General features: G+C 34.9%; 13 protein-coding genes and 1 pseudogene across 14 annotated transcripts, besides 2 other annotated features; 6 read left to right on the top strand and 8 right to left on the bottom strand.

Moving 5' to 3' along the window:
* Nucleotides 1-13826: part of a mobile genetic element that runs on past the window's edge.
* Nucleotides 454-843, top strand: TVAGG3_0509550 (protein of unknown function, DUF4108 family; the record flags this gene model as incomplete). The annotated part of the gene is made up of 1 exon (XM_051236876.1): nucleotides 454-843. One exon carries the CDS (start codon nucleotides 454-456, stop codon nucleotides 841-843), a length of 390 nt encoding a protein of 129 aa, XP_051094700.1.
* On the bottom strand, nucleotides 860-1312 carry TVAGG3_0509540 (uncharacterized protein; the record flags this gene model as incomplete). Its single annotated transcript, XM_051236875.1, has 1 exon — nucleotides 860-1312. The coding sequence occupies one exon, from the start codon at nucleotides 1310-1312 to the stop codon at nucleotides 860-862; it is 453 nt and encodes a 150-aa protein (XP_051094699.1).
* TVAGG3_0509530 (protein of unknown function, DUF4106 family) lies at nucleotides 1349-2050 on the top strand (the record flags this gene model as incomplete). The annotated part of the gene is made up of 1 exon (XM_051236874.1): nucleotides 1349-2050. A coding segment is annotated over one exon (702 nt), but the record flags the coding sequence as incomplete, so codon positions are not given.
* On the bottom strand, nucleotides 2280-3044 carry TVAGG3_0509520 (annotated as a pseudogene). The gene has a single exon. A coding segment is annotated over exon 1 (765 nt).
* Nucleotides 3842-4162, bottom strand: TVAGG3_0509510 (organellar and viral DNA polymerase type B; the record flags this gene model as incomplete). The annotated part of the gene is made up of 1 exon (XM_051236873.1): nucleotides 3842-4162. The coding sequence occupies one exon, from the start codon at nucleotides 4160-4162 to the stop codon at nucleotides 3842-3844; it is 321 nt and encodes a 106-aa protein (XP_051094697.1).
* On the bottom strand, nucleotides 6222-6560 carry TVAGG3_0509500 (uncharacterized protein; the record flags this gene model as incomplete). The annotated part of the gene is made up of 1 exon (XM_051236872.1): nucleotides 6222-6560. The coding sequence occupies one exon, from the start codon at nucleotides 6558-6560 to the stop codon at nucleotides 6222-6224; it is 339 nt and encodes a 112-aa protein (XP_051094696.1).
* On the top strand, nucleotides 6830-7204 carry TVAGG3_0509490 (uncharacterized protein; the record flags this gene model as incomplete). Its single annotated transcript, XM_051236871.1, has 1 exon — nucleotides 6830-7204. One exon carries the CDS (start codon nucleotides 6830-6832, stop codon nucleotides 7202-7204), a length of 375 nt encoding a protein of 124 aa, XP_051094695.1.
* Nucleotides 7342-7926, bottom strand: TVAGG3_0509480 (uncharacterized protein; the record flags this gene model as incomplete). The annotated part of the gene is made up of 1 exon (XM_051236870.1): nucleotides 7342-7926. The coding sequence occupies one exon, from the start codon at nucleotides 7924-7926 to the stop codon at nucleotides 7342-7344; it is 585 nt and encodes a 194-aa protein (XP_051094694.1).
* TVAGG3_0509470 (DNA/RNA polymerases family) lies at nucleotides 8348-9199 on the bottom strand (the record flags this gene model as incomplete). Its single annotated transcript, XM_051236869.1, has 1 exon — nucleotides 8348-9199. The coding sequence occupies one exon, from the start codon at nucleotides 9197-9199 to the stop codon at nucleotides 8348-8350; it is 852 nt and encodes a 283-aa protein (XP_051094693.1).
* TVAGG3_0509460 (uncharacterized protein) lies at nucleotides 11131-11283 on the bottom strand (the record flags this gene model as incomplete). The annotated part of the gene is made up of 1 exon (XM_051236868.1): nucleotides 11131-11283. The coding sequence occupies one exon, from the start codon at nucleotides 11281-11283 to the stop codon at nucleotides 11131-11133; it is 153 nt and encodes a 50-aa protein (XP_051094692.1).
* TVAGG3_0509450 (uncharacterized protein) lies at nucleotides 12346-12681 on the top strand (the record flags this gene model as incomplete). The annotated part of the gene is made up of 1 exon (XM_051236867.1): nucleotides 12346-12681. The coding sequence occupies one exon, from the start codon at nucleotides 12346-12348 to the stop codon at nucleotides 12679-12681; it is 336 nt and encodes a 111-aa protein (XP_051094691.1).
* A 267-nt stretch (nucleotides 13827-14093) lies between the features above and the next one.
* TVAGG3_0509430 (uncharacterized protein) lies at nucleotides 14094-14942 on the top strand (the record flags this gene model as incomplete). Its single annotated transcript, XM_001583321.1, has 1 exon — nucleotides 14094-14942. The coding sequence occupies one exon, from the start codon at nucleotides 14094-14096 to the stop codon at nucleotides 14940-14942; it is 849 nt and encodes a 282-aa protein (XP_001583371.1).
* A 4-nt stretch (nucleotides 14943-14946) lies between these two features.
* TVAGG3_0509420 (serine threonine-protein phosphatase family) lies at nucleotides 14947-15189 on the bottom strand (the record flags this gene model as incomplete). The annotated part of the gene is made up of 1 exon (XM_001583322.1): nucleotides 14947-15189. One exon carries the CDS (start codon nucleotides 15187-15189, stop codon nucleotides 14947-14949), a length of 243 nt encoding a protein of 80 aa, XP_001583372.1.
* A 6590-nt stretch (nucleotides 15190-21779) lies between these two features.
* Nucleotides 21780-22546: part of a mobile genetic element that runs on past the window's edge.
* Nucleotides 22058-22492, top strand: TVAGG3_0509410 (uncharacterized protein; the record flags this gene model as incomplete). The annotated part of the gene is made up of 1 exon (XM_051236866.1): nucleotides 22058-22492. The coding sequence occupies one exon, from the start codon at nucleotides 22058-22060 to the stop codon at nucleotides 22490-22492; it is 435 nt and encodes a 144-aa protein (XP_051094690.1).

The following is a 22546-nucleotide window of genomic DNA, read 5'->3' as shown; positions in this document are numbered from 1 at the left end:
AGAAGATATGTAGTTGTCAGAACGTCAGATTCTCATATGCAAGATACAGAATATTTTGACGACTTAGCAGAAACTTTGACATCTGACTTTTACAACCACTTGTTCTCATATTTCATGATATTAGATATTTCTAAATTCAATCCAAGACAAATTCCACATACAGAAGAGAGACAAACATTGTTAGAAGCAAACAAGAGTGTATATGAACTGTTCATAGATGAAACTGACTTTGTGTCATTAGATGAAAGGTCATTGTACGATTCGTATAAACAATATTGTCAAGAATATGGTTATATGACAGCGTCTAAACGAACATTCTTGGCAAATGTCAAAAGTCTTTTAGACGTACAGAATGGTGTATATACAAAGAAAAATTTTTATGAGTAAATTTAAAAAAAAATATTTTTTTATCCGATAGAAAAGATGACGAAATTCATCTCAGTAAACAAGTACATGTCAGGACTTAAAGAAGAACTAGACCCATTCACATATTTGAATGTTTACTTCTACCATTTTGAAAAGTCTTCATTCAGCAAAGTTTGGAACATCGAACCAGTTAAGTTTGCTATTGTGACTAAAAATGGTGCGAAATTTGAAGACTTAGACATAGAAGGTTTGTTAGCAGTCAAAGAAAGTTTTGACAGAAGGTTTTCAAACCTTAAAGAAGGCAAAGCATACAAACTTGTTATACCTTATGAACCAAAGAAAGCAGACGACTATGAATATTATGAGTCTAAGATAGTTGAAGTTCAAGGTAAATTGGGTAAAAAGATTTTAGAGTCTAAGCCAGTGTTTGCTCCTAAAGAGGAAGAGAACATTGACATTGACCCAGAAATGTTCTAAAAATAAAATTTTATTTTTACATGTCAAATTTCTTTTTCTCTGGAACTGGTTCAGGTTCTTTCTTCTCTTCTTCTACTTTCTTTTCATTCTTTTCTTTCTTCTTCTTTTCTGGTGGAGTTATGTCAAATTTGGCGCAACCATATTTATGTAAAAGTTCTTTGTCCTTTAATAGCTCTTCTATTCTGTTTTCTATTTCATCTTCAAGAACAGCGCATGTGTCTTCTTTGCATTCTAAGAACTTTTGTTGGACTTCATCTTTCCAATCGGCGTCATCTCTGTCAACAAGTCTGTCATTGACAAATTTTAAGACTGCTCTGCTTAATGTTTTATGGTTCTTGTCATATTCCCAGAAACAGAACTTTAGAACAAATTCACCTTTCTTGTTTACACTATGTAAGATTTTATGGTCGACAGATGTTTTGCTGTCAAAAAGTTTGTCTCGAATATAGATAGCGAAATCGCTAGACATTTTCTAAAAGATAAAAATTTTAATTTTTCTAAAAATATGTTAGAAAAAAAGTTTGCTGACATTGACAAGAAATTTGAGAATGTTTTAAACAAGAACAAGAGGAAGTTAGAAAATGCTCAGATAAAACCTATACATGACAAGTTCTTATTTGCTCAGAATGGTATAACAGGTCTAATTGCACCACCTGGGTCGGGTAAGACTTTCACTTATCTTAAAATGGCTGCACAACAACAAGAACTAGATGAGAAGAACCCATTCTATGAGTTAGTTGTTATTTGTAGTACTTCTGGTCAATTTGACCAAACCGTCAATTCGTTCAAAGATATTATAAAGAAGTCTAAGTTAGTATGTATAAAGGATACTGAGTTGTTAGATTGGATAAAGAAGTACCAAAGAAGAGTTTTGAAGTATAATGCTATAAATGAGTATGTCAATTCGAAGTTTAAAGACCCAAATGAGGAAATGCAGAGAATATTAGAGAAGAAACACTTCAGAAACAAACAGAAAGAGATAGAATACATTTCGAAGAAATTGCAATCTTACGATTGGAAGACATACCCTCATAGGTGTCTTCTTATCTTAGATGATTTCGCCTCTCATCCTTTGTTAAAGAATAGAGAACAAGATATGTGTCGAATTCTTAAGAAGCTCAGACACTTTAACATCTCAGTCGTAATATGTGTACAGACAGCAAAGAGTTTAAGTAAGGATGTTTTAAAAGAATACTTACTGACATTATACTTTTCCCCGGATTGTCCGAAGACGATTTCATGGAACTTATGAAAGAGTCCATGGCAGCAGTAAGTTTGACAGATATGAACTATGGGAGAAGTATAAAGTCATACAAGACCCTCATACTTCTTTCAGAATTCATATCTACGCGAACAAAGTTCAAATTGTAAAAAGTCAAGCTTGAAAAATAAAGAGTGCATCTACCCTACTTGTTTGAAGTTGTCAAAATACTCTGTTATTTTTTCCTTCAGTAGCGGTAAGTCTTCTTTGAAGGTAAGTATTGTACAACCTTTCATATCATAGTGTGTTTGAGGTAACGTATCTTGAACTATTTGTTTCACATCTTCATTTGGGGTCATTGAAATCGGTAAGTTTTCGCGATAGAACCAATTTCTGTCAGATTGTAAATCTTAGCAAGGTCGTAAAAGCTTTTGTTGTTTCTTCTGACTAAATGCAACATAACCATATCTCTGTCTTCTTCTTTCTCCAACTCTTCAGTATAAATCATATACTTATAGTTCTTTTCCTTTCCTTTTGGTACCGAACGTGTATTCTTTTCTGAATGCTTTTGTCTTTTGCTTCAACCTTGTTTTCCATCTCTTCACGTCTTGTCTATGAATTTCGTCAAGAAGTCTGTAAATATACCAAGCATAACGAGGCGAAGCCCACATTGCAACAGCATTTACAAGAAGTCTATGTACATACCAACCTCTCAAACCATTTGGAAATTTTTACGATTTTCATGAGTTTTAGGCGACCCCGAAAAAAGTCGGTCTCGCTGTGCTTCGCTCAAAAGTTCTTGTGTGCTTTGGTTTTTGAACCAATCGTCTGTATGTTTGGTATCTGGAGCAAAACATGCTGTCAAAATACTTTGCATCTGGTACATATCGTCTTTGACCGAACGAATGAGACGGAGTTGTTTGTTAAACTGTATGTACTCGTATTCTTCATTTATAGCTTCATGGACTATAACTGTTGTTGTGTTCTCTGTTGTTGACATATCTGTCTTTACATACAAAATAAAAAAATAAATAAAAATAAAACTAACTTTATTTTTTCTATCTTAAGGAAATTCACTGTTTTCATAGAGTTTTGGCGACTAAGGTTTCTTACCTACTCGCTGTTCTTCACTGTTTTCGTACGGAATCTCTTCTCTCGGTTTTCCGAGGGAAGCAATCTTATGCCATTTTACTCATGATTTTTGGTCATTTTTCAGCAAAAATATATTTTAGGGTAGAAGGTTAGATCTAACCTGTTTTCTAACCTGTTTTCTACCCTCGTGAATTTTCATGAATTTTCCCGAAATAAAAAATAAAGTTAGTTTTATTTCATTTTTTTCATTTGACGAGAATGTCGGGTAGAAGGTTAGATCTAACCTCATTTCTAACCTCTTTTCTAACATGGTCTAAAACACACAAAACTCATGATTTTTGTGCTGAATTCAGCAAAAATATATTTTAGGGTAGATGGTTAGATCTCACCTGTTTTCTCACCTGTTTTCTAACATGGTCTAAAACACACAAAACTCATGATTTTTGGTCATTTTTCAGCAAAAATAATGTTTAGGTGAAGAGGTTAGATCTAACCTCATTTCTAACCTCTTTTCTACCCCAGTTATTTTATAAGCGTTTTACATGGTAAACGTTATTTTTTAAATTTTGTGAAAACTCAACGGTTTGACACAAGCCCTAAAAATTATTTTACTCAGAATTTTGTTGCTGAATTCAATAAAAATATATTTTAGGGTAGATGGTTAGATCTAACCTGTTTTCTAACCTCTTTTCTACCCCAGTTATTTTATAAGCGTTTTACATGGTAAACGTTATGAATTCGTGAGACTCTAAACAGTTTTGTAGCTTCTATTTCTTCGCTGAGGATATCGAATGTTTTAACTATGCCGAAAGTCTCTTTATATTTCTTCTTGACGTCAGATAGAAGGAAATCGTCAGCAGTTGGATAGTTTTTGTTCAGAAATTCTAACATGTCCATTTTATTTTCTACCGGCTTCTCTGCTTCTTTCTTTAAGTCTGCATAGTCGTTTCTCATTCTTTCTATCTCTTTGACGGAGTAGTTATATTTCCTAATTGCCGCTTTACATTTTGAACATTGCGGGTTCATTTTTGCGTTATATTCTGAAACCTTACCTGCTAAAACAACTAAGGCGTCAATGGTTTTCTTTAACTCAAAAGCTGCTGGTTTTATCTGTTTATTCCATACTTTACCTCTTCTATCTTTATCTCTTATCTGCCATACACATTCAGCAACTAACGAAACAAAGTTGTCGTAGGTCTTAAATTCTTCAGATTTATATATGTCAGAACATTCTTATATACCATGTCGCAATCTTTGTCCATAACTTTATGGTTGCAATGAAATCCTAGAAACTCATAGTTTACCTTTCGTATGAACTTCTTTATTTCTACTGAGTCAGTTGCTTTGACTTCTATTTCATCGAATTCAGGAATAGTGAGTTTTTGTTGTTGGATTTCAGGCAATTTGGGCAAATGGTCGATGAGGTCCTCCATTTCATAAAGATATTCTTCATTTTCTTCATCTTTCGCACTACAGTCTAAATTACTTGTTAAAAGTTCTTGCTTTATCTTCTGGATTTCTGTTTCGAAAGTATATGAAGAAGGAATGAAGCTTTTCATCTCTACCAACATTGACGTAGGATTCATGACTAACGAGTTTGGTGCTGTAGTTGTTTGAATTGTTGTTGTGCCGATTGTTGACATTTCTGTTCTTACATACAAAATAAAAAAATAAATAAAAATAAAACTAACTTTATTTTTTATTTCGGGAAAATTCATGAAAATTCACGAGGGTAGAAATGAGGGTAGAAAACAGGTTAGATCTAACCTTCTACCCGACATTCTCGTCAAATACAAAAAAAATGAAAAAAATGAAAAAAATGACACTTTTTCATTAGATAACTGTTATTTTTTGACGAAGTGAACGTTAACACTTCGTCAAAAAAATCCCTGAAATCATATCTTACATACAAAAAAATGAAAAAAACGACACTTTTTCATTAGATAACTGTTATTTTTTGACGAAGTGAACGTTAACACTTCGTCAAAAAAATCCCTGAAATCATATCTTACATACAAAAAAATACAAAATACAAAAAATAAAACTAACTTTATTTTTTCTATCTTAAGGAAATTCATGAAAATTCATGAGGTGAGAAAACAGGTGAGAAAACAGGTTAGATCTAACCTTCTACCCTAAACATTATTTTTGGGTCCTTTACACTCATTACGAAGAAGTCTTGACAAAACATTTACGAAGAAGTCTTGACAAATTCAAGAGGGTAGAAATGAGGTGAGAAAACAGGTTAGATCTAACCTTCTACCCTAAATTATATTTTTGGGTCCTTTACACTCATTACGATGAAGTCTTGACAAATTCACGAGGGTAGAAATGAGGTGAGAAAACAGGTTAGAAAACAGGTTAGATCTAACCTTCTACCCTAAATTATATTTTTGGGTCCTTTACACTCATTACGATGAAGTCTTGACAAAGCATGTACGTTCATGTTTGACAAAGCATGTACGTTCATGTTTGACAAAACATTTACGAAGAAGTCTTGACAAAGCATGTACGTTCATGTTTGACAAAGCATGTACGTTCATGTTTGACAAAACATTTACGATGAAGTCTTGACAAAACATGTACGTTCATGTTTGACAAAGCATGTACGTTCATGTTTGACAAAACATTTACGAAGAAGTCTTGACAAAGCATGTACGTTCATGTTTGACAAAGCATGTACGTTCATGTTTGACAAAACATTTACGATGAAGTCTTGACAAAACATGTACGATGAAATCATGAAAATTCAAGAGGTTAGAAATGAGGTTAGAAATGAGGTTAGATCTAACCTTCTACCCTAAACATTATTTTTGCTGAATTCAGCAACAAAATGAACGAGGTCAGGATGTATGTAAATACATTTGAATTCATTCATAACACCCTTTGTAAGCTCATAAAATGCTTGTTTTGAGGTCGAGCCACATTTGGCTCCACCGTATTCTTTCAACCAAAACTCAAGAATTTCCTGCATGAATTTTGTATAAAACTAACTTTATTTTTTCTATCCTAAGGAAATTCATGAAAATTCATGAGGGTAGAAAACAGGTTAGAAAACAGGTTAGATCTAACCTTCTACCCTAAATTATATTTTTTGGTCCGGGAACAACTTTCTCTCAATAGGGGCTGTAGCGTACTCTTTGCGTAAACGGTTCAGACCTTCTTCGAACTCTTGGTCTCTCTTCGATTTGGATTGAGATTGGAATTGCTGGGGTGGAGCTTGCTGGAACATCCAAGGGTTGGGGAAGTAAGGCATAGGCTGAGGAGGGTAGTTCGGGAAGCCTTGTGGTAGGTAGTAACCTTGAAGTGGAAATTGGTAGAAATTCGGAGGTACTTGCTGGAACTGAGGTTGCTGAGGAGACTGTTGTGGTTCTTTAGGTTCCTCTGGTTTGGGAATGGACTCGGTTGGTGGGACGTGGGACATTTGTTTGTGTCCTGTCGGAAGGAAGAACTTTTCCTGTCGGAAGGAAAAACTTTTCCTGTCGGAAGGAAAAACTTTTCCTGTCGGAAGGAAAAACTTTTTCTGTTGGAAGGAAAAACTTTTTCTGAAGTTCGACCAAAAAGTTCTCAATTTTCGAAAATTTGAATGGTTTACGGACGGACAACTGGAAAATTTTTTCCTGTCGGAAGGAAAAATTTTTTCTGTCGGAAGGAAAATTTTTTCCAGTTGTCGGGAAAATATTTTCCTGTCGGATGGAAGGACTCGGAATGCCAGAAGGATTTGACGAGGCAGTTTACCTAATTGAAATTAACGAGCTTGTTAAAGACTACTTGCGCAAGGTCATGAAGCCCAAGGTCAAGTTCACCGCTATTTCTGGAAGGGCTGCCTTGAATCTCGAGACTTCGACTGGAATTCCAATTCAAATACCAGAAAACACTCCTTTCGACGACATAAAGGACGCCAAAAGAGAAGCTCTTGTTAAGTTCCTAAACAAACATCCTTGGATAAAAATACCAAACAAGGAGAACCCCCTACCCCATATGAAATTGGCAATTCAGTCTCTCCTTCGCTTCTCGGGTCAGCCATTCTACATAACCTGTGAAGGCGACATCCAACCAGTTCAGTAAACCTTAACGTTTAACTTCACTTTTTTATGTTTTTTGTGAAAGTGTCAAAAATAAATTGTTTTCATGAGTTTTCTACGATGTTAGAAAAGTGGTTAGAAAACGTGTTAGATCTAACATGCTAACATAAACATTATTTTTCAATACTTTTTCAGCACTTTTCCGTAGTTATATATGAAAGACAATTCGAGATAAAAGTCATAGTACAATGGAATAATATGTTGCACACCATTTGTTGTGAACCAAACTTGAAAGTCAGAGAAACTGTTACTAGGTGGTTCGTAGAATTTAGAAGCAAAGTCATAAAAGTCCTTACCAATACATAGAAAACTATTGTTGCTTGAACTGAAACTTGCATGACACATAACATTTTGAGGGTCAAACACGTTTCTATAAACTGTCAAATCTGCTGGTGGAAGTATAAATTTAAATGGACCATCTGGTGGTAATGGTTCGTTCTGGTTTAGTAACCGAAGAAATTGTGCCCAAGAACGTTTGTCTACTTTCCAAAATAAAAACTCTGTATCTCTTGGAGGGTTAATTTCAATCTTTTGAAATGAAACGGTGGAGTTCATCTTGTCATATTCTAGTTTCAGATAGTATGTTCCATTTAGTAAAGAGTCGTATTTTTCTTGAAATTCCCAATAATATTTGTTCATTTGAGTTTGAAAGTCATTTAGAGTTTTCTCAAGACTTTCGTCTGAACGAACTGTAAAGATTCTCATTTCGTCAAATTTGTCTATTGAAATGGACCTTTATACTGCCCATGAAAATATACTGCGAACATAAATGCGTTAGTTCTATTTGAAAACAAAACTCTTCTAAATCCTATTGCCTTTGCATCTGAAGGACTTTGAAGCCAACGAATTGGATAGTCAAACCTGTATACTCGGGATGAAATTTCTTCATCTGAAATAGTCCTACCAGCATTTGTAAAGATATAGTCTAACGGTTTTGTATCTGCTACTTTTGTTCTTTGTTTTTCAACCTGAAGCATTTAATATATGTAAAAATATATTGTTTTAAAATGGTATGCCATTTCATATTTCTCATCTAACAAACAAGTTTCCCAACGGTCTTCTCCAACAAACTCAGCGTACATTTCAAATAAAATTAAAAAATGTCACTTTTTTAAAAATAAATTTTTTATTTCATGCAATGTTTTATTTCTGTGCCGTCTTCAAGTATGCCCCAATACTTACGCTTGGAGAGGACATGAACTTCGGTGAAAATTTTGTCCAATTTGAATCGACCCATCTTTTCACCGACCATACCCATTTCAATGAGTTTGTTGTACCCTTCTTCGTTCGTCATGAGTGCGTCAATGTTCTCATAGTAAACCTTGACTTTGGATTTTACTTCGGAGAAGAATTTGTTGTAGTTGTCAAGGACTGCCTTTGCGAACTGAGGGTAAGACCAATGTTCGACAATAGGTTTTAGTGTGGTTACTAAGCCACTTTGACCTTGAGTGAATTCGTACTTTAAAACAAAAGGAGAAAACCTTTCAACAAAGTTGTCGACCTTCTCATAATGTTTACTCTTCATCTCTTGAGGTTTCTTAATGGAATATCCCCATGTCGAATTCATAAGCAATTTGAGTGTCATTGCAAGTTTGGGGTTTGAAGCTTTCCTAATATCATACAGTTGTTGTATGACTTTTCCAACTGTATAGTTCCTTCCCGGGAACTCACCATCTTCGTTTGGAATTCCAGTCGGAATATATTGGACAAACCTCATGTACGCAGCGTTAAGGTCGACATAGTATATCTTTTCATCTGAGTCGAACTTGTCGCAACCAATTGGTCCAGTTTGTGGAAATTCAAGTGAGTCTCTTATCTTCTGAGAAACTTCTCCTGTTATCTCATAAACATCGTCGAAGCAACCTGTTTCATATAAAACCTTCTGACCTAACTCAGATGCTCTCCAATACAATTTGACGTCAATTGGATGTCTCAATGGAAGTTTGTTTATAGCATCTTGAAGTTCTTGCAACCTCATTGGAAGTTCTTCTGGTTCAGGTTGGTATCCGAACAATCCAACTCCTTGTGGAATTGTGTACTTCTTTTGTACTAGAACTTTGTCTGGAACAACTTTTGGTCTTGCTAACAGTGAAAAGTTTGTTTCATCTTTTGGTACAAAAGTTTCTGTCAGCTTGTCATCTGGAATTGGTTCCAACAAAATTCTCGAAAAGAATGTTTACAGCTCTGACAATGTTGCACTTGCCTTTTCCGAACAATGGGTTTGTAAGACTTTCGTTCAACATGAAGTGGTTGTGGACAAGTACAATCTTCAACCATGGCAATTTGAAGTCAACAACATAGTCGTCATGTGAAGAACCTTTAGCTGTAGGTATGTTGACTCGGATATTGACATTTGCCAACGGTGCAATTTTTGCCAATTGACCTCTGAGAATGTACCTTGTCTTCACACATGACTCAAGATACTTCATCTTCTCATCTGTAACAAGACCAGAGTTCCTGAGACATGTAAGAATGCAAGGTTCGTTGACAATTGTTTCAATTGAATTGTAAATTCCATACCTTGTCAAGTCAATGTCAGACTTATTTCTGAAGGGGAAGTATCCAGCATGTTGTCTGACTGCTTGAGGGTTAGGTTGGTACCATTCGAACTTGACACTTGCAATTCCTTCAATTGCATTCAAAATGTCTGAGTCGGAGTCAACCATTTGTTCTCTCTTTGTAGTCTTGAAAGCGTCAAAGTTTTGCGGCTGTTTGTTCATTGCCATGTGCATAGTAAATGTGACCATCCAAATCTGTTATGGTCAATCTGAGATTGTGTCCTTTCTTATTTCCGTCTTGTATGGCAGCAAGTACTCCCATGAAGCCTTCTTTGTTCTTTCCTTCGTCAAAGTTTACTGTAAAGGTTCGACCAGATGTAATTTGACTTCTAACTTCACGGTACTTTTCATATGCATATCTTGTTCTTTCCATGGGAGCATGTGTGTCTTCACCTTTTCCTTTTTCCTTCTCAAAGGATGCAATTGTTCGTCATGTTTCCAGTAGAATCTGGCAAAGCCGTCGTGTCCTTCAACTTGAGGTTCACTAACATCGAAAGGCATGTCCATAAGACGTTCTTCTTCTAACCTCTCTAGTCTGTTTGGATAATTGGCACGTGCTGTTTCCAAATCCATTTCGTAGCGAAGACCAGACAATTTGTCATAGACTTTTATGGGTCTTCCCTTCCTATATTTAAACTTCTTCGAAACTCTCCAACCATATCTTTGCAACTCTGCTTTTATTCTAGCAGATTTTCTATCCATTCTATATGGGGGCATTTTTATAAAAATAAAAAAATATTTTTTTCTTTACTTTACATAACCGCCTGCTGCCATAAGTCTTTGACGCCAACCCATACCAGCTAATGAAGGTTGACTTGGTTTAGTTTTCCAAACTAAACTTTGGTTTTGGTTTATCTTCAGTTTTTGGTTTTTCTTCTTCTATCGGTTTTCGTCACTTTTCGGTTCCTCTGACTTTACTTCACTTGCAGGAACAGTTGTGTCGTCAACATCTTCATAAATATCATATGCCATTTGTTTTTGTTTTCCTTTCAACTTTTTGTGTTTGTTGTAAAGTTTAGAATATTTTGACTCTAAGTCAATGAGATGTTCTATAATGAACTGTTGGTCAGTGAAGTAAACTTTTCCATCTGTTGTCTCGAAAGCTCCTTCAGACTTCAATATTTTATTTGTGAGAGTCTGTTTCTTTTTTGAGATACTAGCCGTTCCATTTTTATGAAAAGTGACTTTATAGTTAGGGTTTGTATTTCCAGATCTGGCACTTTCTATTATTGAATTTTTCTCTTCATCTGTAAGTTCTTTGACAGGTTTTGACAATGGTTCTGAACTTTTTGTTTGTGGTGTCAAATCTACCGTTTCAACTTCTTCGGTCATTTCATCTCAGTAAAAAATTTTAGTTTGGTTTGTTTTCAACTGGTTGTTGTTGTTTTTTAAGTCGGTCTAAAACTTCCTGAGGTATAGGAAGAACTTGACAAACACGTGGTGTAACTGCTGGAAGCCGACAAATCCATCTTGAACCCATTTGTCTCAATGCTGTATTGTTCATTTCATCTCAGTAAAAAACTTTACATTCCCCACGTTTGAGGCGGTTGAGGTTGGTTATTGTTTACCCATTGTTGTGCATGGTTATATCCTCTGTTAAAGAATCTTTCACCTTGGTCCATATAGTGTCCTGCTTGGTTATAGTAGTCATCTGCTTTGTTATAATAGTTTCCTGCTTGTCTTCCTACATTGTCCATCCATCCTTGAACTTTTCCTCTTGTTTCAGGATTTGGAATAAGATTTGTTGCATCTCGTGCTACATCCCAACCTTTCTGTACAGTTTGTATAATAGGTTGTGCTTTCTCTTTAAGTATACCTAATGTACTCAAAATCTTCCTTCCAACTCCAAATACACCTCTGGCTATTGTTCCCACTGCGGGCAAAAATCTGGATGCAACTCCTGCTAATGCGCCAAATAAACCCATTTCTTATAGGATAAAAAATGACGAATCCAAACAAGGACCCCTATGTTTCTAAAGCGACAAAGAAAGCACTTATGATAAAAATCTTTAGTTCAACACCAAATGCTTGGTTTATGGATATCTTGGAAAACATTCCGAGAGTTAGAACAGATGGACCACCATACTGGCTAATATTTGTCGGTCAAAACACAAGATACTGTGAAGCCATACCATTATGGTCCAAAAATATTTTAGATGTGAAAACTGCTTTGACAATATTCGTTGACAAATACCATCCAACAAAACTGACATCTGACTGTGAAAGTTCTTTCAAATCAGATGATGTAAAAAACTATCTGCGTTCAAAAAATGTAAACCAATATTTCATTGTCGACCAAAACCATTCTGCTCTTGGTGTCATTGACGGTTGTATAAAAATGTTAAGAGACTTAAACCAACCACAAGGTGGTGAAGCAAATGAAATGTCATATGACGACAAGTATAGACACTTCTCCCAGGCAAAGATGAGACAAGTTTTAAATATTTACAATAACCGTAAACAAAAAGGTTTGGGAAACCACTCCCCCGAAGAAATGAAAAACAACCCTGACTTAGAGAAAGACTATATATTTAATAATTTAGTCAAAAGAGACAAACAAGAAAGAATGCCGGGCTTCAAACTTCAGAAAGGTGACAAAGTAAAAATAGAAATACCTAAACGCGACCCATATGAAAATACTATTGACTATGACAACAATGGGAACCCGACAGGTACTCACATTCGTGTTCGTAAAAATAGAAGAAAGTATACAAGAGAATATTATGAAGTTTTAGGCAAACATGGCAAAATGTACAGACTGCAAGCAGAAGATAAAACTACTATTGTCAGACCTCGTTTCAAACTTGTCAAAGTTCAAGGTGGTATACTTTCAAAGACAGTTCCTAACAAATATAAGACAACTCCTGACGAATATGCTAAAGAAGTTGAAAATGACGACTAAGCATTTCTATACCATGCGTAAACTGTCATGTAAGGTGGCATGTAGTCTTTACTTTGTCCCGTTGTTTGCGTATATCCTGAAACGCGATGTGTATGGTTTCCTCCTCCCTCAGTGTTACTCCAGTAACAATTTATAGCAAACTTAACGTTGTCTTTAACATCATATCCTTTACCTTTTGTCATTCCTGACCAATCCCAATATCTATGCTTATGCCAACCTGCTTGAGATGTACTTAAATCTATGTAGTGACTGTGTGCAGGTAAATTTTCACCTGAAATCGTTTTACTTCCACCTGTTTCCTTTGAAGAGTTTGCACAATACAAAAACCTGTCGACTATTTGAGTCCAAGTTCCAAAACCAAGTACTACTTCTGGTCTGGTAGAGTTCATTGACGTATAAATAGAGCCTATAGGATATAATGTTTGAAGTATTTCTGTCTTTAATGTTTGAAGCTCTGTTTTGTCTGCTTTCTTGTCATATAAATCTTGAGCAGTGAATTTAATATTATGTTCATCCTTCATGACATAAACATCTTTACATCTAATGTTTCTCATCGTCGTTATGTCGTCATCCGATGTTAAACCTTGTGGAAAGTTAGGAGGTTTACAATATAATGCATCCCCACCAGTTCCTTCAACCGTTCCTTCAATACTTTCTATAGCAACAGTTGTGAAGAAATCATGTGTATGGTTCTTGTCTGCTTTCTTTTCAAGGCTAACGTTTAAGTCTGTTATTTCAGATATAGAATGTGTATGTCCAACGGCACTTTTCCTGTTTAAGGTTTCTTGTAAGTTTGTAATATTTGCAATGGTATGTGTATGTCCAACGGCACTTTTCCTGTTTAAGGTTTCTTGTAAGTTTGTAATATTTGCAATGGTATGTGTATGTCCAACGGCACTTTTACTGTTTAAGGTTTCTTGTAAGTCTGTTATTTCAGATATAGAATGTATATGAGTCTTTTTAGAATATTCGTTTTCAGCTCTTGTCACTTCACTTGACATTTTATTGTCAAAATATTTTTTGTCTGCTAGTTCAGGATGAGTATGTTCTTTTGTTGCATAAGCTTTGTTAGCTCTTTCTTCTTCTTTTGCTATTGCATCGTCTACATATTCTTTGTCAGCTTTGTTGTCAACATCTGTTTTCAAAAGAAGTTCATTTATAGGTTTCTCGTTTAAAGTTCCTTTTGTTGGATTTATACAGACAGTATTGTTCTTCTTGTCTTGAAATAGAAACTCATCTGTCATTGGGTTTAATGTCAGTTTTAAGTTTCCTTCTTTCAATGACTCAGATATCTTAGAATAGTTTGAAAAGTTTGTTGTGTTCTTATTTAGAGCTTGCATAATGAGTTGTCGGTTGTGTTGTATTTCTCTTATGGAAGCAATATCTTTCGACATTTTTATTCTAGATAAAATATGCTTTCAATAGAAAAAGAAAATTCAAGAGTTGCTACAACTAAACCATTAGATGAACTTTTTACTAATGTCGGTCAAAAGTTTGAGACAGAGACCGTAAAGCATGAAGGCTATCGTTTTGACTACCCATTAAGATGGTTAAGAGACCCATCTGTCACAAAAGCTATTGGCTTTCGTAGAATGAAGTTCATTTCAGAAGCCATACATGGTTTCCCATTTACGGTCGGTTTTGAAGTTCGATACTATAACAAAGAAAAACGTATGTATGAGAAATTTGAACAGGGAAAACTTTTACAAGTTAGTTTGCTTGTAAACTTAGAAACAACTCTTCAAGCTTTTCAAGAAAAAATAAACGATATCTATATCGAATATGCAAACCAGTATAACATTGACGAGGGAGAGTACCATCTCGATATTATTTATGACAGGAAAAATGCAACTGTTAAAATCAATAGAATAGAAGACCTTGGAGAAAACGTTTATATTTCTACAAAATATAACAACTTGGCATGGTATAGGTTTATGAGGATGTTAAATCAGCCTGCAGCATATCCAGTACACCCAGACTTTTATGAAGTCGAAAACCCTAATGGAACATATGAAAATGTTTTCGACCCAGCTGCTATTATTGTTCATGCTTCATTTTCTGGCGCCCAAAACTCTTTCTTATGCTTGGCAAATGACTTTTACGAAAAACCTACAAAGTTATACGAACCACCAAGTGGAAATATTTCAGACTTTCAAGTATGGTTTACTACAGATGGAAGAAAAAGAATAATTCCATTATACCATGCGTTTTACTTAGAACTTAGTTTCATATACAACTACTATCGAACGGTAAAAATATAACTTTTTAATACGGTTGAGGTGTTGGATTTGGTTGCCAACTAGACTGTGGTGCAGGTTCAGGCTGTTGTATAACAGGAGCTTGTTCTTCTGGTTCAGGGTCTTTAGGTATAATACCAACGAACTGACCTACTCTTTTACCAATATTTTTGACTCCGTTCCAAATTCCTCTTCCTACGGTTTTTATTCCATTCCATATACCTCTTCCAACATTTCGAAAGAAGTTTCCTATCTTACTGAAGAAACCCATTTTACTATATGTAAAAATCTAATGTCCGCCTAGTCTCTTACGTTTCCTGTTGAGTTCCATAGCATTCTTTAACTGGAGCTCATACATTCTGTTTCTCCTCTGGTAGAAAACATATTCTGGGTCAACTCCTGTGTTTCGCGTCATCTGCATAAAGTTGTTTATATCCCACTTCAGGGTTTGTATAAAACTCTTTCCATCTCATATTTGCATACCATGGTGGCAAACCTAACGCAGCGTCATTTGACATGGCAGTTTGCATTTGTACATCTGTTGGCACTTGACCATAGTTTGCCATTGCAGTTTGTATTCTAACTTCATTTGGAATATTCTCTGGGTTTGGTTGTCCAGGTTGCTGTGCATTCGCTAAGTTCTGTGCGTCCATTTAATATTAGATAAAAATATCTCTTACGAGTACATATACTGAACATTTGCAGGCATTGGTTCATCTTCATATTCTCTATATCTTTCTGCCACGTCAAATAAATAAATGACACAATGGAAAAAACCTAAAACAAGTAGTCCTATTTCAAACCACATTTACTTACTAATAAAATTTCTTTGTTATGACACTTTCTCCGGTTTATAGGACCTCTCTCATATTCTATCTTGTCATATCTAAACTCATAGTCATGTATGTCCTCTAACCATCTCATAACGGTTTCCAAACCACTTTTATCGGATGTAAAGTAAAAGCATGGATGGTTATGTAAAACGTCTAAAGTTTCTAAAGAGTCTCTCAAAGTCCAGTCTACTTGGTATTGAAAATCCCATGTGTTATAGAACGGCGGGTCCACTATAAAGAAAACATTTTCCTTGTCTTTATATTTTTCATACAACTCTGTCCAATGACATCTCACAAACTCTATACCCTCAATATATTTTTCTATGTCCTCTTTGAAAACATTTGTATAGTTAAGATATAAAACTTTTGACATAAGTGTTTCAATGTCATGAACTCTTATAGAACCACTATATAATAGTCTAGCAGATATACTATCCCAGTCTATATATTCTGCTTTTTTCAAAACCTCTCTCACAATATTTTTGTTATCTAATGGTATACGTTCCATCTTACCTATAGGTATCTTTTCTTTTAACTCTTTCAATATATTGTTTGTGTATGGAATATGTTTGAGACGGTCCATATAGTTGTCGAAGTCATTACATATAATCTTTGAGTCAGGAAATACGGTATGACATAAATGGGATATATAGAAACTTCCACCGAACAAATCTACAAATGTTAGACCATTCGGTAGTTTCTTAAGTTCTCTCAATATAATATCTTTACATCTACTCTTATTTCCAAAGAACGGTAACGGTGGTTTTGTAAAATTCATTTATATATAATAATAAAAATGTTTTTACCCGAAAAGTGACAGAAAAGTGACAAAACATGAAAACATATATAATTTGTGAAAAGTGAAACATTATATAATGTTTTCGACCCAGAAGAAGGCTTCTTCCCAGAAGCAATGGAGGAAGAAGAAGAGTCCTCCGAATTCACACCAGAAGACTAACAATTTTCCGAATAAAAACTTCATTTATACTAAACATCTTCAGGGCTAGAGGGCGCAACGCGCCTGGAGGCCCCACTACCTTTTTTTTTATAAAAATAAAAGAAAGTATTATAAGAAATTATTTAGAGATTTATATGCAAAGTGTTAAGAATAATCTGAGGACAAGTCTAAGGATAATCTGAGAATAATCTGAGGATAGTCTGAGGAGTAGTCTGAGGATAATCTGAGGAGTAATCTGAGGACTAGTCTGAGGATAATCTGAGGATAATCTGAGGATAGTCTGAGGATAATCTGAGGATAATCTGAGGACTAGTCTGAGGATAATCTGAAGACTAGTCTGAGGATAATCTGAGGAGGAGTCTGAGGAGGAGTCTGAGGATAATCTGAGGAGTAGTCTGAGGATAATCTGAAGACTAGTCTGAGGATAATCTGAGGAGTAGTCTGAGGATAATCTGAGGAGGAGTCTGAGGACTCGTCTGAGGATAATCTGAGGAGTAGTCTGAGGACTAGTCTGAGGAGGAGTCTGAGGAGTAGTCTGAGGAGTAGTTCGAGGATAATCTGAGGAGTAGTTCGAGGATAATCTGAGGAGTAGTCTGAGGATAATCTGAAGACTAGTCTGAGGATAATCTGAGGAGGAGTCTGAGGACTCGTCTGAGGATAATCTGAGGAGTAGTCTGAGGATAGACTGAGGATAACCTGAGGAGGATTAATCAAAGGAGAAATACTCTAAGGTAGAGCAGTTGGATCACTACTCAACCACAATTTACTTCTAACCATTTTTGAATTCTTATTCAAAATAAAAACGCATTTTTATATAATTCTCTTATTTATTTTAATTTGATAATATTTATTGATTTTCAAATACCGAATAAAGAGTTAAATTGGGAATTTCTCGCATATGTTCGTACATGAGCAAATAATATACCTTTTGCGAATAAAGAATTTTTTCATAAAAAAAATTTTTTAGGAATTAGCATATCGGCGTTTTGCGACATTGCCAAACGCCAGATTTTAACCCGACATATGAGCATAAGCTCGTATATTGGAATAAACTCGACTTATTCCATATTAAAGTTATTATAATAATAAGGCACTTAATGTGCAAATCTAATTGAATTAGAAAATGCACATTAAGTGTCTTTTATTTGAATATGTAATACCACATATGGAATATGAAATATGATTTGCGGAATACCACATATAGAATATGTAATCAAAATACAAAGATATTTTATATAACAATTAATTTTTTTATTTTTTCAGCAAGTGTGGATAAAAAAGGATTACAAACAAATTGAATAGTTCCTATGTCCTTTTTTTGTTTCAAAAAAATCAATAAATTAATGATTTGTCTCAAACAAATAAATTAATGAATTGCAATTGATTTGAGTTGCTATAGACATTATAAAAGGTTCAAAAGTTTATATAAACCTAGTAAATTAAAATAAAATTTTCATGAATTGAACATATTAGTTGGGTTCCGCTTTGGCAAACTTTCCTGTGAAATTTTTTGGGAAAAATGTTGATGGATATTTGGGAATAGTTTAGTCGGTTTTTGCATTTTTAAAATGTTAGTCACCTTTCTCCTTCCAAAGTGAAAAAAATTGTTTAAAATATAAAAAGAATTTTTATTCGCATAGGCGACAAACAAGGATTTATAAATAAATAATGGGGCTTTGAGTATTGATCTGAATTGAATCAGATAATTAGCCGTAAAAAATCTTCTCATAACGATTTCTCATGCATGAAAGATGGCTATGAGTGGCGTTAATGAGGGCGTTTGATAATTGGAGTTGGACATAAAATTTGGAGATCTTAAATTTTGAGAATTTTGGTGCGATCTTACTGGTAAAAGCAAGAGTATGGAAGGAGATTGAACTGAGAAAAAAACTAGAGCATGCAAAAGAATCATGCTACAGCTTAGTTGAATGTCATTTATGCAAATAAAAATATCTTTTTCAAATTTCAAACAAATTTTTGCCACTTTTTGAAAGAAGATAAGGTAACAAACATTTTAAAATGCAAAACCTAGACTTAAACTATGCCGAAATGTGAGCTCACCGTTACGGTTTTTTCTTTTTTTGGGGGCTCGCAAGCTCGCCCCCAAAGAAAAAACCGTAACGGTGACTAACATTTAGGAAAAATTTTGAAAATTTTTGGGAAAATTTTCGATGGTAAATTTTGGAAAATTTTATAATTTTTCCCAAAATGTTTATTTTATATATGCTAACAATATTATAAGTATAATTTCAAAATTTCTTTTTTTCACAAAAAAAATTGATAATTGAATGGAACAAATAGTTCATTTTTTTAGATGTTTTCTTCTAAATACTGGCGCTTATACTAGATAGAAACTTCTATCGGTATTCTCGGCGTAATACTTTCGCCTGAGTGATGCTATCTCGGACATAGTCAGAGATTAATCTTTCGACGAAATGGTAGAAATATTTCTTTTGAAATATTTTAGGGGCTCTGAGGCACAGCCAGAAGGTCTCCGCCATTTCAACCGTACCTAGAAAATTAATCTCAATATATTATGTTGGGTCGTCGCAGTGATTCACTGTTAATCATCACTTTAGCGTTGCTTCGCCAGCTTTAGAATGTATCTAAAAAAGTAGTAATTAATAAAATCTGTAATTATGGAATATTTTACAGGCGTGAAGAATGTAAAAAAGTTCTAAAATTACGATTCTCGAACTTATTATTATTTTTGATTGGAATACTATTTTAATATTTCAATCAAAAATAATAATAAGTTCGAGAATCTAATTTTTACTTATGCACCAGTTAAACTTTTATTTTTTAAATAAACTATTTCTATTAAAAGATTTTAAACGTTTTTTTTAATTCTTCACAGTTTCTTAATTTCGAGTTTAAAATGATATATACTAGAATATATAGATATGATTAAATTGTATGAAAGATTTTAAACGTTTTTTAATTCTTCACAGTTTCTTAATTTCAAGTTTAAAATGATATATATTAGGATATCTAGATATGATTAAATTGATTGGGTTTCATTATTTATTAATTTTGAACTCTATTTCAAATTTGATAAGATTTTTATATCTTTTAATCACTTCATTTATCAACATGGATGAACCATGCGATGAAGATATCATCACCAAGATAAAAGAATCCAGAAGGGCGAACATTGTTGTTACTGTTACACCTGAGAATTCCGACACAGATGAAGAGCCATTAAATGAAGAAGAGGCAAAAGAGATGACATTGACCAATCCAATGCCCAGGTTCTCGATTTCAATATTCATCAGGATGCATCCAAAGCTCCAGCTCCGATCATTGTGCAACTTCACATATGAACAGTTGGAATACCTCGCTGACATTATTGAATCCAACTGTGGAAGGGCCAGAAGAGGAAGGAAGGTCAAATTTTCAACAATCGAGTCTCTCTTCCTCACGCTCACATATTACTGCACATACTTGCCCTATTCAGCATTATGTCCGTTGCTACATATTTCCCAGTCATGCTATTCCAAATTAGTTACAAGAACTACCAATGTTGCATTTCCAATCTTTGCGAGCTATTTTCTTCCCAATCACTGTCCACCGTTAACTTCAATGAAGAACAAATTTACAAACTTCCCTGATGCTGTTGCAGCTGTAGACAGCACTACAATTCCTTTCAACATTCCTTCGGTAAAGGAAGAGAGGCTTTATAGTTGGGATGAAAAAAACCACTGCAACGGTATTAAGCTCCAAGTCCTCGTGTCACCAGATGGAAAAGCCATACATCAAAACGTTGAGTTTATGGCTGCAGTCCATGACAAGAAGATTTTCGATTTGTCAAAAGTCTCGGATTTTTTGACAGTAAAGCGAGGATTTGATGATTACCAATATCCTGTACTTGCCGACCGGGGCTATATTGGAATCCAGAAATATCACCTTACTGCCGTGGTGATGAAGAGAAGCCACGAAGAAGCAGACGTTGAACGCAACAACGCCATTGCCCAAGACAGGCAGATTGTCGAGCGTTTCTTTGCACGTTTCAAGTCATGCTGGTCCTGCATGAAAAATGGTTTTCGAGGTGAGCGCACATCACTTCCTCTGATCATATCAGGTTTAGTCGGTTTGACAAATTATAACATTGATGGATCACCCCTGAATGATAATGAAGAGTTACTCCTTTTCGAAGATTTTACACCAACAAAGGTTCTTCCTTCAAGCGATACCGTCGCTGCTGTTGTTGCACCCTCCATGAAACCATCAAAGCGGAACATCATTGCTGTCGCTCATCAAGCTGTCGATATCATACAGTCATCACAAGAGGCGAACTACCTTTACCCAATTAAAGGTGGTATTGTTGGTCTTCATAATATGGGAAATACGTGTCATTTGAACGTATGTTTACAGGTTCTGTTCTACATATCCGAAGTGAGAACAGAAGTTTTGAAGGTTGCCAATCAGTCCTCTCCCATCGTAACAGAGATGTCAAGTATCTTTACAAATTTGAATTCATTGAAGTCCAAAGGATTAGTCTTCGTTCCCCATGAACTTGCCACATTACTTGGTAACTCAACATATGAGGCACAAGATTGTGATGACACGATGACAAGATTGATCACAGATCTCGCAGAGCAAATACCAGGAATCGGTCAACTCTTCCGAATCACTTACCGTGATACTGCCAACGAACAAACAAATTGCTACTCGATTCACACCAGAATTGGAGAACCAGATCTCGATCATGCCATTCAATATCATTTGTCAACTACAAGGAACACATCATGGCCACAATTCTTGACTTTCGACATTCAGAGAGAGTGGCAGAATGATTCGATTCATCAAGTCATCTTTGACTTCCCGAAAAAGTTGACACTCCCAACAGTCGAAAGGCAAAGATATCAATTGATTGCAATTGTTGCCTATTGCAATTTTCATTACGTGGTCTTTTTGCAAAAAAGTGCATATTGGATCATGATCAATGATGAAGTCGCATACTCTGTTCCATCAACAGATATCAATGCATTGAAGGGATGCTCAACTGCTGAGATGCCACCTTTATGGTACAAGACTCTCGAACACAAATGGCTCGCAAAGATGCTCATTAGTTAGTAAGACTATCTTGGGTACTGTGGCACTGCGTTCCACCTTACCCAAGATAACGGTTTGACACTTTACGAAACCAGTAACGTATATTTTACAACACAGCCATAACAACAACTTAACCTTAAATATTACAAAACCGTCTGACACATAAACGACTTCACTAATGACTTCACTAATGACTTCACTAACGACTTCACTAACAAATTCACTACCGTCCTCACTAAATAAAAATAACCTTATTTTTATTTTTTTTTAATTTTTTATTTCATTACAAAGACATGTCCGACTACATTTACTATGACTCTTTCCCAGAACGTTTCCGTGAACTATTCAAAACTCAAGTAAAACTGAGAAACATGCATTTTAACAAAGACAGACCCATTGACGATGAAAGAAACCCTGAATATATTACAATCCCTTATGACGCAAAGTTCATTGCATACATTCCTTATGGTCGCAGAGGAACGAAAACTATTTCAACAAAGAACAAAAATTATTTCTGGAGCGATGAAGAAAATTGCCTTATCTACATAAATGCATACTTAAATAAAGCTACATATTGTACAAAAGAAGGTTGGACTGGATTTGAGCTCTACATATACGACGACGATGGAAACAGACGTTGTGTATACCCATACGATAATATGTACCATTGTTTTCATCAAGCATTAAACGAATACATAGTCAGTAAGGGTCTCATTCCTGCTGAGTAGAAATGCTTTATTTTTGTTCCCACATTTATATAAAAATTAATGATATCACCACCC

The sequence above is a fragment of the Trichomonas vaginalis genome, chromosome II (genome assembly GCF_026262505.1).
Source record: "Trichomonas vaginalis G3 chromosome II, whole genome shotgun sequence".
Classification (NCBI taxonomy): domain Eukaryota; phylum Parabasalia; order Trichomonadida; family Trichomonadidae; genus Trichomonas; species Trichomonas vaginalis.
The sequence above is the reverse complement of the archived record's forward strand: the minus strand, read 5'-3'. Positions and strand labels throughout refer to the sequence as shown.